Source organism: Oncorhynchus clarkii, chromosome 10 (assembly GCF_045791955.1).
Source record: "Oncorhynchus clarkii lewisi isolate Uvic-CL-2024 chromosome 10, UVic_Ocla_1.0, whole genome shotgun sequence".
Classification (NCBI taxonomy): Eukaryota; Metazoa; Chordata; class Actinopteri; order Salmoniformes; family Salmonidae; genus Oncorhynchus; species Oncorhynchus clarkii.
In genome coordinates this window covers 61573584-61590102 of record NC_092156.1, presented here as the reverse complement: position 1 = coordinate 61590102, position 16519 = coordinate 61573584, and the positions used below count along the sequence as shown (strand labels likewise).

Here is a 16519-nt window from a genome sequence, read left to right as displayed (position 1 = left end):
ATCTTTTTTGTGAAGTGCACCAGTCTCTCCTGCAGCAAAGCACCCCCACAACATGATGCTGACACCCCCGTGTTTCACGGTTGGGATGGTATTCTTTGGCTTGAAAGCCTCCCCCTTTTTCCTCCAAACATAACAATGGTCATTATGGCCAAACAGTTCTATTTTTGTTTCATCAGACCAGAGGACATTTCTCCAAAAAATATGATCTTTGTCCCCATTTGCAGTTGCAAAACGTAGTCCGGCTTTTTTATGGTGGTTTTGGACCAGTGGCTTCTTCCTTGCTGAGCGGCCTTTCAGGTTATGTCGACATAGGACTCGTTTTTACTGTGGATATAGATACTTTTGTACCTGTTTCTCCAGCATCTTCACAAGGTCCTTTGCTGTCGTTCTGGGATTGATTTGCACTTTTCAGACACCAAAGTACGTTCATCTCTAGGAGACAGAACGCTTCTCCTTCCTGAGCGGTATAACGGCTGCGTGGTCCCATGGTGTTTATACTTGAGTACTATTGTTTGTACAGATGAACGTGGTACCTTCAGGCGTTTAAAAACTGCTCCCATGGATGAACCAGACTTGTGGAGGTCTACAATTTTGGCTGATTTCTTTTGATTTTCCCATGATGTCAAGCAATGAGGCACTGAGTTTGAAGGTACATCCACAGATACACCTCCAATTGACGTCAATTAGCCTATCAGAAGCTTCTAAAGCCATAACATAATTTTCTGGAATTTTCCAAGCTGTTAAAAGGCACAGTCAACTTAGTGTATGTAAACTTCTGACCCACTAGAATTGTGTACAGTAAATTTTAAGTGAAATGATCTGTCTGTAAACAATTGTTTGAAAAATTACTTGTGTCATGCACAAAGTAGATGTCCTAACCGATTTTCCAAAACTTTAGTTTGTTGAAAAAATTGTTTTAATGACTCCAACCTAAGTGTGTGTAAACTTCCGACTTCAACTGCACCCCCTTTTGGACTCTCCAATCCACAGGGATGCTGGCCTGTTGACTTCAATGCTTCCCACAGTTGTGTCAAGTTGACTAGATGTCCTTTGGGTGGTAGATAATTCGTGATAGGCATTGTAAATTGTTGAGTGTGAAAAACCCAGCAGCTTTGCAGTTCTTGACACAAACCAGTGCGTTTGGCACCTACTATCATTACCCGTTCAAAGGCACTTAAATATGTTGCCTTGCCCATTCACCCTCTGAATGGCAGTGGCACACCATCCATGTCTCAAGGCTTGAAAATCATTAATTAACCTGTCTCCTCCCCTTCATCTACTCTGATTGAAGTGCATCTAGCAAGTGACATCAATAAGGGATCATAGTTTTCACCTGGATTCACCTGGTCACTCTGTCATGGAAAGAGCAGGTGTTCCTAATGTTTTGTATACTGTGTATATACACTGCTCAAAAAAATAAAGGGAACACTTAAACAACACAATGTAACTCCAAGTCAATCACACTTCTGTGAAATCAAACTGTCCACTTAGGAAGCAACACTGATTGACAATAAATTTCACATGCTGTTGTGCAAATGGAATAGACAACAGGTGGAAATCGTAGGCATTTAGCAAGACACCCCCAATAAAGGAGTGGTTCTGCAGGTGGGGACCACAGACCACTTCTCAGTTCCTATGCTTCCTGGCTGATGTTTTGGTCACTTTTGAATGCTGGCGGTGTAGTCACTCTAGTGGTAGCATGAGACGGAGTCTACAACCCACACAAGTGGCTCAGGTAGTGCAGCTCATCCAGCATGGCACATCAATGCGAGATGTGGCAAGAAGGTTTGCTATGTCTGTCAGCGTAGTGTCCAGAGCATGGAGGCGCTACCAGGAGACAGGCCAGTACATCAGGAGACGTGGAGGAGGCCGTAGGAGGGCAACAACCCAGCAGCAGGACCGCTACCTCTGCCTTTGTACGAGAAGGAGGAACACTGCCAGAGCCCTGCAAAATGACCTCCAGCAGGCCACAAATGTGCATGTGTCTGCTCAAACGGTCAGAAACAGACTCCATGAGGGTGGTATGAGGGCCCGACGTCCAAAGGTGGGTGTTGTGCTTACAGCCCAACACCGTGCATGTCTCGCTCCATCCACCAACGCCACGTTGCACCACAGACTGTCCAGGAGTTGGCGGATGCTTTAGTCCAGGTCTGGGAGGAGATCCCTCAGGAGACCATCCGCCACCTCATCAGGAGCATGCCCAGGCTTTGTAGGGAGGTCATACAGACACGTGGAGGCCACACACACTACTGAGCCTCATTTTGACTTGTTTTAAGGACATTACATCAAAGTTGGATCAGCCTGTAGTGTGGTTTTCCACTTTAATTTTGAGTGTGACTCCAAATCCCAACCTCCATGGGTTGATAAATTAGATTTCCAGAGATAGTTTGTGTGTGATTTTGTTGTCAGCACATTCAACTATGAAAAGAAAAAGTATTTAATAATAATATTTAATTCATTCAGATCTAGGATGTGTTATTTTAGTGTTCCCTTTATTTTTTTGAGCAGTGTATATATATGCTGTATCTATCACACAATGTCTGTATGCAATATTCTACCCTGGAATATTCAACACTGAAATCTGTTACTCTCATTATTCCAAATGCATCTGTGGATCTTTTCTGCTGACAACAATGAAAATGCATATTTTTCTTTAATGCAGGGTTTGAGCTAAACGTCAGAAGCTATCGAGTGGAATGGTTACTTTCTATGTTATAGAGTGGAATGGTTTTTCTCCTGGTGTATCCTGAGGTAGCTCCTCTCTGAGAACCTTTTCCCGCAGTGCGTACAGGCGAACGGCCTCTCTCCCGTGTGGACCTTCAGGTGCATCTTCAGGTGGTCCTGGCGGGAGAACCTCTTCTCACACTGGGGGCAGTTGTAGGGTTTCTCCCCTGTGTGGATCCTCTGGTGCCTCTTCAGGTCACCAGCCTGGGCAAAGTGCATGTGACACTGGGTACAACTGAAGGGTTTCTCCCCTGTGTGGAACCTCTGGTGGATCTCTACCTTCTGGGGGCAGCTGAAGCCTTTGTTACAGAACATGCAGAGGAACCGTTTTCCCTTACTACTGCCTGACGTTTCTCCCCCTCCCTGAGCCTGGGCTCTAGCCCTGTCGAAAAGGAAGCGGCCGTGTGAATCCGAAGGCCCCATCGACGTGGACACTGGGGCGCGATCCCTGAACGTGTGTAAAGGAGAGTGGGTAGAGCCATTTGGATTTGTCTCTAACCTTTCCCTGTAATTTAAGAAATCTCTGCCCTGTAAGTGTCCATCTCCTAGGTGATGATTATCTGCATTCCATGTGGGAGGAACGTCACCCTCCACTTTCATAGTCACTTCATCTATGACCAGACCCTCCCCTTTCTCATCTAGGCGCCCTTCAGAGTATACACTACTACTGTACTGGTTCCAGTCCCGTCTAGAAAGATCAGTCTGTGTCTCTAAACCCAAGGGCATGTTTCCAGGGTCCATCTCTGTAGTGTAAAAACAAGACAGATCATCACCGCCAGTGGCTAACGCATCACCATCTCCATGGGAATTAACCACTCTTTGGCTATGTTGAAATACAGGTAAAAACTCTGAGCCAGGAGCAGGAGGACAGCTCGTTCTCCCCGGCCCCAGTCTCTCTGGGTCTGATCTGTGGTCAGATCCTGTGTGTAACAGCCTTTGTGTTACAGCTAAAGTCTTGATGTCTTTCTCTGACTTGAGGACTGCATTCGGCGTTCCACTGACCTCCGTGATTCTGCTTCGGGTCCAGAGATGCGCTGGGGTGATGGTATGGTCTACCGTGGCTACAGGGGGCGCTCCAGCTGCTGCTCCAGTCTGGATGTGCCTGCTGTGCCGTCGGTCCTCCTCTCCTTCAGACCTCTCCTGCTTGACCAGAGACAATCCTTCAGGACCTGCAGCCTCTGCAGACTGACACAAGAAGAGAGGAGGTTATTACCGGTACATGAGCTGTATTGGATAACAATGTCTTGAAGTCTCATAAGCTCCCCTATGGCAGAACAATGAGGATGCGCATGTAAGCAAGTGAATAGCTGAGGGGAGCCTTCCTGAAATATCCCCCGAGATCCAGCAATACATTTTTGTCCTTTCTAATGAGTATTTGTTTTTTGGATTTAAGGCCATACATGCCGCTGTGTTAGTTCCTGTTGTAACTTTGAGAGGACATTCTGGGCTTTTCAATGATATCACGTGTGGGTGTGTCACCATTATTTTTTCTTTATGGTTCTTCAAAATGGCTACCATCACAATTACAATTAACACATTTTATGGTAAGTGTGTGTAATTTTTGTTGGTTTAATATTCTAATTGTTTCTAGTAGGTAAATATCTAAGGAATAGTTTGAGTTTATGGCAGTTTAATAATTTTTTCATAATTAAATAAGATCTAAATAGTTCATATTTACTACCATTTACTAATGGCTACTGTACAGTGCACATTTTTATTCACCCTAAACTCTTTTGTGATGCAAAAATATGAATCATTCCCTAAACTTTTTGTGCTGGGTTTCATGTAAGCAAGTGAATAGCTGAGGAGAGCCTTTCTGAAAATAAACTGGCCACATTTGATTTGCAAACATTTTTTATGCAACACTATTACACTAACCTCTATCATGATAACGTGCTGGGTTGAGGTTCCACTCCCCTCATCAACAGCTATGGGTTGGTCATCTCTCCACGCATTGTGTCCTGCTGGCTTCACAAAGCCCCTGTGGCCTCTAGTGAGATGTCCTTCACCTGAGAGAGTAATTGGTGGAAAAGAGGTTAGGTTAGCTACTGTCAATGCTCAACAGTATATTTATTGACACTGTCTAGAATTGGCTAGGATATAAGGTAACACTTGTCATAACTTCTTGATATACTATTTATTAATTTGTGTATCACGTTGTTTTCATTAAGTAAATAATAGGAAATGCAGTAAATAAAGAATCTGGTTAGAATATGGTTGTGTCTGCGTGCAAGATAGCTAAGTAATGCGGGGACAGGGTTGGGGAGTAACAGATTACATGTAACTGATAAAGAAAACTCTAACAGCAAAAATATTATCAGATTACAGTTACTTTTGAAAAACTAGATGATTACTTCTAGGATTACTTTTAAATTCAGAAAGGATGTTTACGAAATACTGAGCGAGTCTGACCACAAGTCAGAGACCACTATGATGGCACACCAAATCCGTTTGAAGGATTGCAGGAATAAGTTTGTAGGCTATAGTGCAAGCTACTGTATGTCTTCCAATGGTGCAACTTCTATCGGCATCAAAGATTATACAAACAACTTGGATAAATCCTTGGAGGTAAGGATAACAAGGGAAATTGCACCGCAATGAATAGTACTGCAATGGAGCGCTGCTGTTTTCTTCTGACCAATTCAGCTATTTTTGCGTGGTTTTTGCACTGATCTTAAAGCTGCAATATGTAACATTTTGGACGGCTCAACCAAATACAGGACATACTGCTAACCCTGAACAGGCCCTACCCAAGACTTGGAAAAGACTGCTTAAGAGAGAAATAATCTGCCACTACTCTCCATTCTATTGGCGAACGTATAATCACTGGAGAACAAACTGGATGAGCTCCGGTCGAGACTATACTATCAACGGGACCTGAAGAACTGAAATATCCTATGTTTCTCGGATTCGTGGCTGAACAAGGATGGTTTTTCTATGCATCGTCAAGACCGTACGGCAGCATCGGGTAAAGTTAGGGGGGAGGGGTGTGTTAACAATAGCTGGTGTGCAATCTCTAATAATAAGGAAGTCTCAAGTTTCTGCTCGCTCAAGATAGAATACCTTATGATAAACTGTAGACCATACTATTTACCAAGAGAGTTTATATTTCCGTAGCTGTTTATTTACCACCACAAACCGAAGCTGGTACTAAGACCGCTAAGACGAGCTGTATAGGGCCATAAGCAAACAAGAAAATGCTCATCCAGAGGCGGCGCTTCTAGTGGCCAGTGATTTTAATGTAGGGAAAGTGAAATCCATTTCTACCAGCAAGTCACCTGAGCAACTAAAGGAGAAAACTCTAGATCACCTTTACTCCACAACAAAGAAATGCATACAAATCTCTCCCTCGCCCTTCATTTGGAAAATCTGACCTTAACTCTATCCTCCGCATTCCTGCTTACAAGAAAAACTCAAACAGGGAGTACAAGTGACGCGCTCAATAAAGAAGTGGTCCGATGAAGCGCATGCTAAGCTACAGGACTGTTTTGCTAGCACAGACTGGAATATGTTTTGGGATTCATCAAGTGGCATTGATGAGTTTACCACAGTCACCGGCTTCATTAATAAGTCTGGGATGATGTGAGCCCTGTTCATGACTGTGTTGGTGTGTGTGGACCATAATAGATCCTTTGTGATGTGGACACTGAGGAATGAAGCGCTCGACCTGCTCCACTACAGCCCTGTCGATGTGAATGGGGGCGTGCTCGGCCCTCCATTTCCTGTAGTCCACAATCAGCTCCTTTGTCCCTATAGGCTGTTTCATCGTCGTCTGTGATCAGGCCTCCCAACATTGTGCTGTCAGCAAACTTGATGATAGTGTTGGAGTCGTGCGCGGCCAATAACATCTATGTGAGAATGCTGTTCATTGACTAAAGCTCAGCGTTCAACACCATAGTGCCCTCCAAGCTCATCACTAAGCTAAGGACCCTGGGACTGAACACCTCCCTCTGCAACTGGATCCTGGAATTCCTGACGGGCCACCCTCAGGTGGTGAGGGCAGGCCACAACACATCTGCCACACTGACCCTCAACACGGGGGCCCCTCAGGGACTCCAACACTATCATCTGGTTTGCTGACAGCACAATGTTGGTAGGCCTGATCACCGACAACGATGAAACAGCCTATAGGGAGGTCAGAGACCTGGCAGTGTAGTACCAGGACAACAACCTCTCCCTGAACATCAACAAGACAAAGGAGCTGATTGTGGACTACAGGAAATGGAGGGCAGAGCACGCCCCCATTCACATGGACGGGTCTGTAGTGGAGCAGGTCGAGAGCTTCATTCCTCAGTGTCCACATCACTAAGGATCTATCATGGTCCACACACACCAACACAGCCGTGAAGAGGGCACGTCAACGCCAGTTCCCCCTAAGGAGGCTGAAAAGATTCTACAGCTGCACAATTGACAGCATCTTGACTGGCTGCATCACCGCTTGGTATGGCTACAGCTTGGTATCCAACTACAAGGCACTACAGAGGTTAGTGCGTACGGCCCAATACATCACTCGGGCCAAGCTCCTTGCCATCCAGGAACTCTATACCAGGCAGGAAGGCCCTAGAAATGGTCAAAGACTCCAGCCACCCAAGTCATCGACTGTTCTCTTGGCTATCGCACGGCAAGCGGTAACGATGCACAGAGTGTTGGACTAGTAACCGAAAGGTTGCAAGTTCAAATCCCCGAGCTGACAAGGTACAAATCTGTCGTTCTGCCCCTGAACAGGCAGTTAACCCAGGTTCCTAGGCCGTCATTGAAAATAAGAATTTGTTCTTAACTGACTTGCCTAAATAAAGGTAAAATAAAATAATAAATAAGACTGCTAAATAGTTAATCCGGGTAGCTATTTGGTTAACTATTTAAAACTATCTGCATTGACCCTTTTTGCACTAACTTTTTGGACTCCTCATATACCCTGCTGCTCTTTATTATCCATCCTGTTGCCTAGTCACGTTATTCCTAGTTATATGTACATATCTGCACATCGGCTAGGGACTGGTACCCATTGTATATAGAGAAGTTAGTTACTCATTGTGTATTTTATTAGGACTTTGCTATTATTTCTCTCTGCATTGTTGGGAAGGGCCTGTGAGAAAGCATTTCATTGTTAGTCTACACCTGTTGTTTACGAAACGTGACACAGCAGTGGTGTAGCCTACGGGCGATACGGATAACACTTAGGCTTATTATTGATGTCTACATAGCAATGTGATTCACACCTCTGCTGTGGTAGTTGTGGATGACTGTTCACAAATGTATAGGTGTATTTTACCCCAATGATGGTTGAATTGAAGAAGTGTAGGCTAAGCTGCCTATTAATCATTGTTAATGCGACCCGTGGACAGCCAGTGAAAATGCGCTCTTTGCAACAGCTGCATAATGCCGATCCCAGCCTATGGAATAAAACTTCCTCCCTTGTAAACTCCTCCGTGGTATTGTGATCCACTAATACTGGAAAAAAAATAGTTTAATTTAAGAAGACCACGAGTAGGTATTTTATTGCTCCGTCTAAATCAGGTTAAAAGTCCTAATGGACACATGCTTAAAATCTGCAAATGATCGAGATAGTGTCACCCATATAGAGATCCTATTAAAAAGTATTATAATTCCTAATTCTATGTTGTCAACAACAAAAACATTAGGCCTATAACAAATGTAGCATACATTTTTCATGTCATGCCAATAGCACTTTTTGGTACAGCTCAAAGTATGCCATTCAATGAGCAGCATTGAGACCTCGATGACAACGAGACCTCGATGACAAAAACAGAATAGGCTAATGAGTCCTTCATTTTTGGGTAAAACCATTAGACTTTGGTTTTTAATATAAATATACACTGAGTGTACAAAACATTAAGAACACCTGCTCTGTCTATGACAGACTGACCAGGTGAAAGCTATGATCCCTTACTGATGTCACTTGTTAAATCCACTTCAAATCAGTGTAGGTGAAGAATGATTTTTAAGCGTTGTGACATGGATTGTGTGTGTGCCATTCAGAGGTTGAATGGGCAAGACGAAATATTTCAAGTGCATTTGAACAGGGTATGGTAGTAGGTGCCAGGCGCACCGGTTTGCGTCAAGACCTGCGACACGTTTGGGGAGCATTGGAGGCAACATGGGCCAGCATCCCTGCGGAACCATTTCGACACCTTGTAAAGTCCATGCACCGACGAATTAAAGCTTTTCTGATGAGGGTCGTTCGTGTTTTGTACACTCACTGTATACGAAAGCCACGCATCCTCGGCCTTTTCCAAAATGTACCTCTTTCTATTCCTCTGTATCGGTCGACGATCTTGACACTTCTGGGACGACTGGCGAAGACGCGCTCCCGTGCCACCTTCACTTCCAGTAGCTGTAGTTTCCTGCGCAATGCCATGTTTTCTTTCTGGCTTTGAGTTATTTCCAAACGAAACACTGCATAGTCGTCGTCTACGAGTTTACATACCTCTGCCACGGCTGCATTCGCTAGTACCTCCATGATGGAGGCTATTTGAGTGTGAAACCCCATACAGTTAGCCATTGTTAGCAGCTAGCTAGCGTTACCTGGAACACCTGTCATGTCCTGTCTCTAAAGCGAATTAAACACTAAATGTGGTAAGTATATGATGCTGCGCAGTTAAATGAGTCACGTTGAGTACCAGTGTTTAAGGAACTTATACATAACAAAAACGCTAACGTAGAACTTGTTCACTGTTTACTTCCGTTTACAGAGCAAGGATCTTATTGGCTGATGTCATAGCTCAAAGGGTGTGGTTAAATTTAAACGGGAACTGCTTATTACAATCTCCTATTCATGATCACTATCTTTCAAGCTGAGAGTACTTGTTTAGAAAGGACAGTGTGTTAGCAAGAATAGAGTGATGGAATAAAGTAATTATTTTCTAATCACCTCAGTAGGGTAAATATTAAACTGTCCTTGTTCTATCTGAAGTTCACCGTCTCTCTAAAAACAAGTATTTACTCAAGCCTGTTTCAAATGACAAGTTAAAAGGTTAATGCGGGGTATTAATTACCCTCTTACCAAGACACCCTGCATACATATCAAGCCACACCGCTATGATTTATCCCCTTGGTGGACACTCCTGTGTCTGATAAGGCTAGTCAGGTAGGAGAAGTTCTTGTAAAAATAGTTTGCACTTGATGGGCCTCTCCTTGTGAACAGTCTGGTGCGTCTTCACATAGTTCGTATGAGCCGGCTTGTCTGCGTCCGTCCTAATACTCTGCCTCCCATGTTTTGACCAAATGACAGCAGAGGACATAGTCTGACCTCCCTCCTTGAGCCATTGTTTGGGTGTTGATGGGATTATCCACTGTGTTATAGGCTAGGTACCTCTTGTGGCGAATGTTCATCCTGACCCTGTCTGCATTTGTGGGGTAAATGAGGAAGGCTAGACCCAGGTCCAGGCTTTCTATGAACCCATTCACCTGCCATTAGACAAGAACCTGAAGGAGAAGACAGACTTGCTGATAGACTACCACCAGGGGGGTCTCCCACCACTCTCTGTGAAGGCTGAAGCCCAGGAAAACCTGCACTGTTCATCATGGACACTATGGTGTTTGTATCATAGGAACAGGAGGGTCTATCTCTATCAGCCCCAGGTCCTGCTTCATCCCTGCACTGAGACTGTGAAGAGAAGGGTCTGGGCTGCAGACTGGATCCCTGACTGGAGTCTCTGTCTCTCTGATGACCACCAGGACTGAGGTTTTTCAGTCCACCTGTCCACTGGTTGTGATGGAGTCTCTGTCCCCCGTGGTTGAGTCCTGGTTCCGATGCAGGGCCACCTCAAAGGTCCAGTCTCTCCAACCAGTAACACCGGATATCAGCAGATCTTCATGGACTGGAGACTGCAAACAAAGATTATACAAAAAAGCATGAAAGCATTCTTTGCTGTACACACAGAAACATGACATGTTATAAAATGCTAACCACAGTCAAGTCCATCTAACACTGATTCAAGTACCTAACAATATGGAGCCATTGGAGTTTTTTACTTTATTTTTTAAAGTCTGAACTCAGTCTCTGCAATGATACAAAAATAACTAAGTCAGTTAGCACAGAGTCAATATAGTATCACAATCACATTTATTGCACAAAATTATACGTGACAAGTAGAATAACTTCTCACTTCACCTTTTCTGTAAATATCAATCCAATTTACTTATAAAGCCCTAATTACGTCAGCTGATGTCACCAAGTGCTGTACAGAAACCCAGCCTAAAATCCCAAACAATGCAGGTGTAGAAGCACGGTGGCTAGGAAAAACTCCCTAGAAAGGCCGGAACTTAGGATGAAACCTAGAGAGGAACCAGGCTATGGGGGGGGGGGGGGGGGCAGTCCTCTTCTGGCTGTGCCGAAGAGGAAGATAATATGTTGCCCTTGTATTGATAGAAAATCACTAGAAAAATAGACAAAAAAATAAGTAATTTCTGTATTGCCACAAGAGGTCTTAGAAAAGGTCAGATATTAAATGGAGGAAAGATATGGTACCTTCACTTTAATAGAATACTTTGGAAATGGTTCAACACTACATTACACACAGCTTCAATACTTCATGAATTAAGGCACTATCATTATCTCACTATAAAACACCTAAAGACATGAAGTTTGTCACTCTTCATCAGTGTAGCATTTTTACAGACACCATCACCATATCATCTACTCTGCCTTATCATACTCATTCTTTCCTCAGTTCACCTCATCCAGTTCCCTACTGCATCCAAAACCAACAGAACTACATGATATATTAATATACTCTATACATGGGCTGTGTGCATTTTCTGCTGGTGTATCCCGAGAGAGCTCCTCTCTGAGAACCTCTTCCCGCAGTGCGTACAGGCAAACGGCCTCTCTCCCGTGTGGACCTTCAGGTGCATCTTCAGCTGGTGCTGGCGGGAGAACTTCTTCTCACACTGGGGGCAGCTGTAGGATTTCTCCCCTGTGTGGACTCTCTGGTGCCTCTTCAGGTTGGAGGATTGAGAGAAACTGGCCCGGCACAGCTGGCAGCCAAATGGTTTCTCCCCCGTGTGCATCCTCTGGTGGATCTCCATCTGTTTGGGGAAACTGAAGGCTTTCCCACAGAACGAACACGGGAAGCGTTTCTCTTTGCCACTGGATCTACTGATAGCATTACTACTACTGTCATTTGTCAATGGGCTTGTGTTGCCATTTAGTGTTGAGGCACTGGCATTGTCTGAGGTCTGGTTTAACAGGAGAGTGTGAGGAGGACAAAGGCCAGGGAGTGTCTGTGTTGTCGCAGGGTCCATGTTCCAGTTGATAGATCCTATAGAACGCAGGCTGAAGGCAGCACCTGTTAGGTGGTTAACCTGAGGTGCCATTTGTCTTTCTGAATCACAACTATAGGAGCAGGACGGAGAATAGCTAGCCAAGTCTATGTCTGTTCTCATACGGACACCTCCCTGTACCCGCGGACCAAATATATGCCTCGCCCTGGTGTCAGCCAGTCTGTCATTGTCATGGAGACTAAGTTTGGATGTTTTGTGTTCAACTGTCGGTTTCTGGTTGTGTTGAACACTGTTGTTCCCCAGCCCAGAGTTGAGGATGCTGTCCAATCCACTGGCCGCCACTATGTCGCCTCTGGTCCAGGCCGGCTTGTTGATGTCGTTCCCTGGGCCCTTGGCTGTATCCGACTGGGTATGAGAATCCAAGATGGCCACCCAGTCGCCACTGTTAGCCTCCAGCCAATCACCTACAGGAAGAGGTTACAAAATAGACTTTACAAACATGGCAGAGAACTCAGGTCCAAAATATTGGCACCTCTGATAAAGCAAAAACCCGGAACAGCAAAATAGCCCCATAACATCAAAGATCCACCACCATATTTTACAGTAGGAATGAGGTACTTTTTTTTGCATATGCTTACATGTTTCAAAACCAAATCCACCACTGGTGTACATGGCCTAAGAGCTTTATTTTCAAGTCACCTGACCGTAGCACAAGCCTGAAGTTTGATAAACTGCATTGGCACTTGGATTGAAACTGGTGCTATGAGGAGGAACGAGCCTTGTGTTGGAGTGACATTAGCTGTCGGGAAAAAATGGGCTATATGCATATCTCTCTTACCTTGCTCCCCCATCTTTAGTCCACTCAGCAGATCAATGCTCTCTGGTCCATCCTCTATTGTCTCCTCTTTGACCAGCAGCAGATCAGGCTTCCCATCCTCCATGTCTACTGACTGTTAGAGATACAGAGTGAGAGGATGTTGATTCAAGAAATTTGATATGAGCACCCTGCTATGGACATCTTCTGATTGGGCAATGAGGGATTGCTATGAGTACTATGCAAACATGTTAGTTAATTTGATTACGTGACATTATTTTAATGGTTTGATAATTCAAAGGCATGGTCCCATACTTTAGGCTAAATTAATCAAGACCCGTATCCACAAAAAGTCTGAGTAGGAGGGCTTATCTTTCCATATAATATGGGCCCTGGCGTAATAACATTCAGACAGTAGTTTAAAGTGGGGTCACCTCAGTGAGACTATGTGTGGTCCTGTGCTGCTCAGCTGGTTCCTCTGTGGGTTCAGGAGGAGGTGTAGTCTGGTTGTCCTCCATGACCATGGTCCCCTCAGGGTTCCCCAGATCCTCCTCACACCCCTCCTCCTTCACCAGCAGCACCTCTGGACCCTCCTCCTCCTAGAAGAGAGAAGTGATACAGATTACACTCCTTCAGATACGCACACACAGATAACAAACACATTAAACATGGAGTGTTTACCCCTCCCCACTACCTTTTGAGTAGTTACAAAATGGCTTCATTGTTGTTAAATCCATCATGGTGGACATGTGGGTAAATATGAGTCCTCTATTAGAACCTCTTCTCGCAGTGGGTACTGGCCAAACTGCATTTCTCCGCCCTGTGGACCCTCTGGTGGGTCTCCACCTTCTGGGGGCAGTTGAAGCCTTTGTTACAGAAATGCAGAGGAACCGTTTCTCTTTACTATTGCCCGATGTGGTTCCCCCTCCCCGAACCTGGGTTCTTGCACTGTTGTTTGAGTTCAATACTTGATCGAAAAGGACACCAATGTGGACACTGGGTCGCGATCCTTGAGCGTGTGTAAAGGGGAGTGGGTCGCAACATTTAGATTTGTCTCTTAGATTACTTTACCTGTAATCTAAGAAATCGCGGCCCTGTAAGTATCCGTCTTCTAGGCAACTATCTGAATTCCATGTGGGAGGAATGTCGCCCTCCACTTTCAGTCACTTCATTTACGACCAGACCCTCCCCTATACACAACTAGTGTACTGGTTCCAGACCCCTCAGAACAGATCAATCTGTATCTCTAAACCAGATGTGGGACTAAGTCACTATTATTCGAGTCACAAGCAAGTCACAACCTGCGAGTTTCACATGCTAACGTTTTAACATTTGTGGCACAAATCCCATTCAAGTCATGGGACAGATATTAGCATTTTTCACGCATCTTGTTCACATCTATAAGTGACTTTGTTGAGCTTTACAATCGTATGAGATACTTTTGGATGATTTGGACATGATGTGTGAAAAATGCTAATATCGGTGGCCTGTTTTGATGTTGAAAGTCTATACACATAAATACCCCACCAATGTGGACTAGAGGCCACAAGCTTATTTTTGGAACAACACCCTATAGAGTCTCGGCCTAGCTCCTCATGTACCAGAAACCTAGCAGAGCTGTTACTCACAAATAACTTTTATGTTTAGAAGTGACTTTTTCCAACAAACCAAAATAACCACTATGGGGAGTTCGATGGCACCCAATTATGCCAATCTTTATATGGGAAGCTTAGAGCAGTGGTTCCCAACCAAGGGTACTGGGACCCCAGGTGGTACTTGGGCTATCCACAAGGGGTACTTGAGAAGACTCATGAGACCATAGACTTACTGGTAAAATGCACAAAAGGTGGTACTTCAGGGGTTCTCCAAGCAGAACAAAATTCAGTTGGTGGTACACCAACCAAAAACGTTTGGGAACCACTGGCTTAGAGCATGATCACATTCCCAACCCTGAGTAAAATCCCTTTCTATCCAAGATCAAACTATATCCACATTATATAGATGATATTGGTATTATTTGACAGGACTCCCAATGACCTTGAGATGTTCCATGAGTTTCTTAATAAGTCAAATGATCATTTTCATTTCACCATGGACTTTGATTACTCTAGTGTCAGGTTCCTTGACATTCAGATCACTAAAGAAAATGATACACTCATCACCAATCTATACAGGAAGCCCATAGTTAGAAAAAAAACTATTCTAAGAAGTGAACATTGTACAACAGTTCTAAAGGAAGTTAGTTCTGAAGTGTCTGTCCTATATCTGAGAGATGTGAACAAATAAAAAATAATGTTTCAAAAGTATTTAACCCCTTATTTTTGTCACCAAACAGACTCCCTATATACTGCCATTCACCTTTTCAACTGGTACTGGGGGACCTTCAGACGGGTCCAATACCTTCAGACGGGTCTTGAGGCCTGTCGGCATCCTAGAGCAAAACGTGAGAGTTCCACCTTTCCACTGAGGGGTCATATTAGTGTGTAGCCCAAACGTTCAGCCCCTACAGACAGAAGTTGGCAGATTGGCTGTACCGACTTCAGACAAGTCCCAATATGCTTGTGGGGAGTCTAGTCAGGCTTGAGTCTAAAACTGCTCTAAACCAAAGGATATGTTGCCAGGGTCTATCTCTTTAGCCTAAGAACAAGACACATCATCACTGCCACTGGTCACCATCCCCACGGGAATGAACTGTCCTCTGGCTCTGGATGACAGCCTAGTCTCCCCAACCCCCAGTCTCTCTGGGTCTGATCTGTGGTCAGATCCTTTGAGTAAGAGCCTGTGTGTTAGTTAGTCTTGGTGTCTGTCTCTGACTTGAGGACGGAGTTCCACTGACCTCCATGATACTGTGTTGGGTCCTGGGCTGCACTGGGACGGTTGTGGGGTCCTCCGTGGCTGCAGGGAGCTCTTCTGCCGCACCAGTCTGGACGTCTCCGCTGTGCTGTGGGTCCTCCTCTTCAGTCATCTCCTGCTTGACCACAGGACCTGTAGCCTCGGCATCTGCAGACTGACACAAGAAGAGAGGTTATTACGGGTACATGAGTTGTATTGGATAACAATGTCGTAGTGATGTCTCAAAAGCTCCCCTAAGGCAGATAAATGAGGATGTACAAGTATGAAAGTGAATAGCTGAGGGGAGCCTTTCTGAAAAAAACTCTCCACAATTGATGTACTGTAATACTATTACACTAACCTCTATCGTGATAACGTGCTGGGTTGAGGTTTCACTCCCCTCATCAACAGTGATTGGTTTGTCATCATTCCATGTAGTGTGTCCTGCTGGCTTCACAAAGCTCTTGTGGCCTCCAGTTAGATGTCATTCACCTGAGAGAGTGATTGGGGGAAAAGGAAATGGGGTGGTTAGGTACTGTCAATGCTCAATGCTATATTGTACACTATTGACAGTTTTGACACTGTCTAGAATTGGTAAGGATGCAAGGTAACACTTCTCAACTTATTGATATACTATTTATAGATCAATTATGTCCCTTGCATCATATTGCTTAACATGAGTAAATAGGAAATACAATAAATCAAGAATCTGGTTAGAATAGCACATTGTATATTTGTACAAGATAGCTCAGCAATCTGGGTTATTATTGCATACTATTGTTATATAAATATTCATACACATAGCTCATATAAACAAAGACATTCCGTCGCAAGAACACATACACCCAGCCACAAGACTGACCCCCTCTATTGGTCGGATGCTCAGGATAAGGCTCTGCTGTG

At 44.4% G+C, this 16519-nt stretch overlaps 1 protein-coding gene across 1 annotated transcript; it reads right to left on the bottom strand.

Annotated features, from left to right (window-relative positions):
- Nucleotides 1-2593: 2593 nt before the first annotated feature.
- LOC139418954 (uncharacterized) lies at nucleotides 2594-9433 on the bottom strand. The gene is made up of 3 exons (XM_071168749.1): nucleotides 8989-9433; nucleotides 4597-4733; nucleotides 2594-3909 (listed from the first exon to the last, which is right to left on the bottom strand). Exons 1-3 carry the CDS (start codon nucleotides 9245-9247, stop codon nucleotides 2713-2715), a joined length of 1593 nt encoding a protein of 530 aa, XP_071024850.1. The 5' UTR covers nucleotides 9248-9433; the 3' UTR covers nucleotides 2594-2712.
- Between the last annotated feature and the right edge of the window lie 7086 nt (nucleotides 9434-16519).

Coding starts and splice junctions, on each gene's coding strand:
- LOC139418954 (XM_071168749.1), bottom strand. CDS start 9,247: ATGGCTAACTGTATGGGGTTTCACACTCAAATAGCCTCCATCATGGAG. Junction 4,734..8,988: donor ATACAGAGGAATAGAAAGAG/GTACATTTTGGA, acceptor TTACTCTCTCAG/GTGAAGGACATCTCACTAGA. Junction 3,910..4,596: donor TTATCATGATAGAGGTTAGT/GTAATAGTGTTG, acceptor TTCTTGTGTCAG/TCTGCAGAGGCTGCAGGTCC.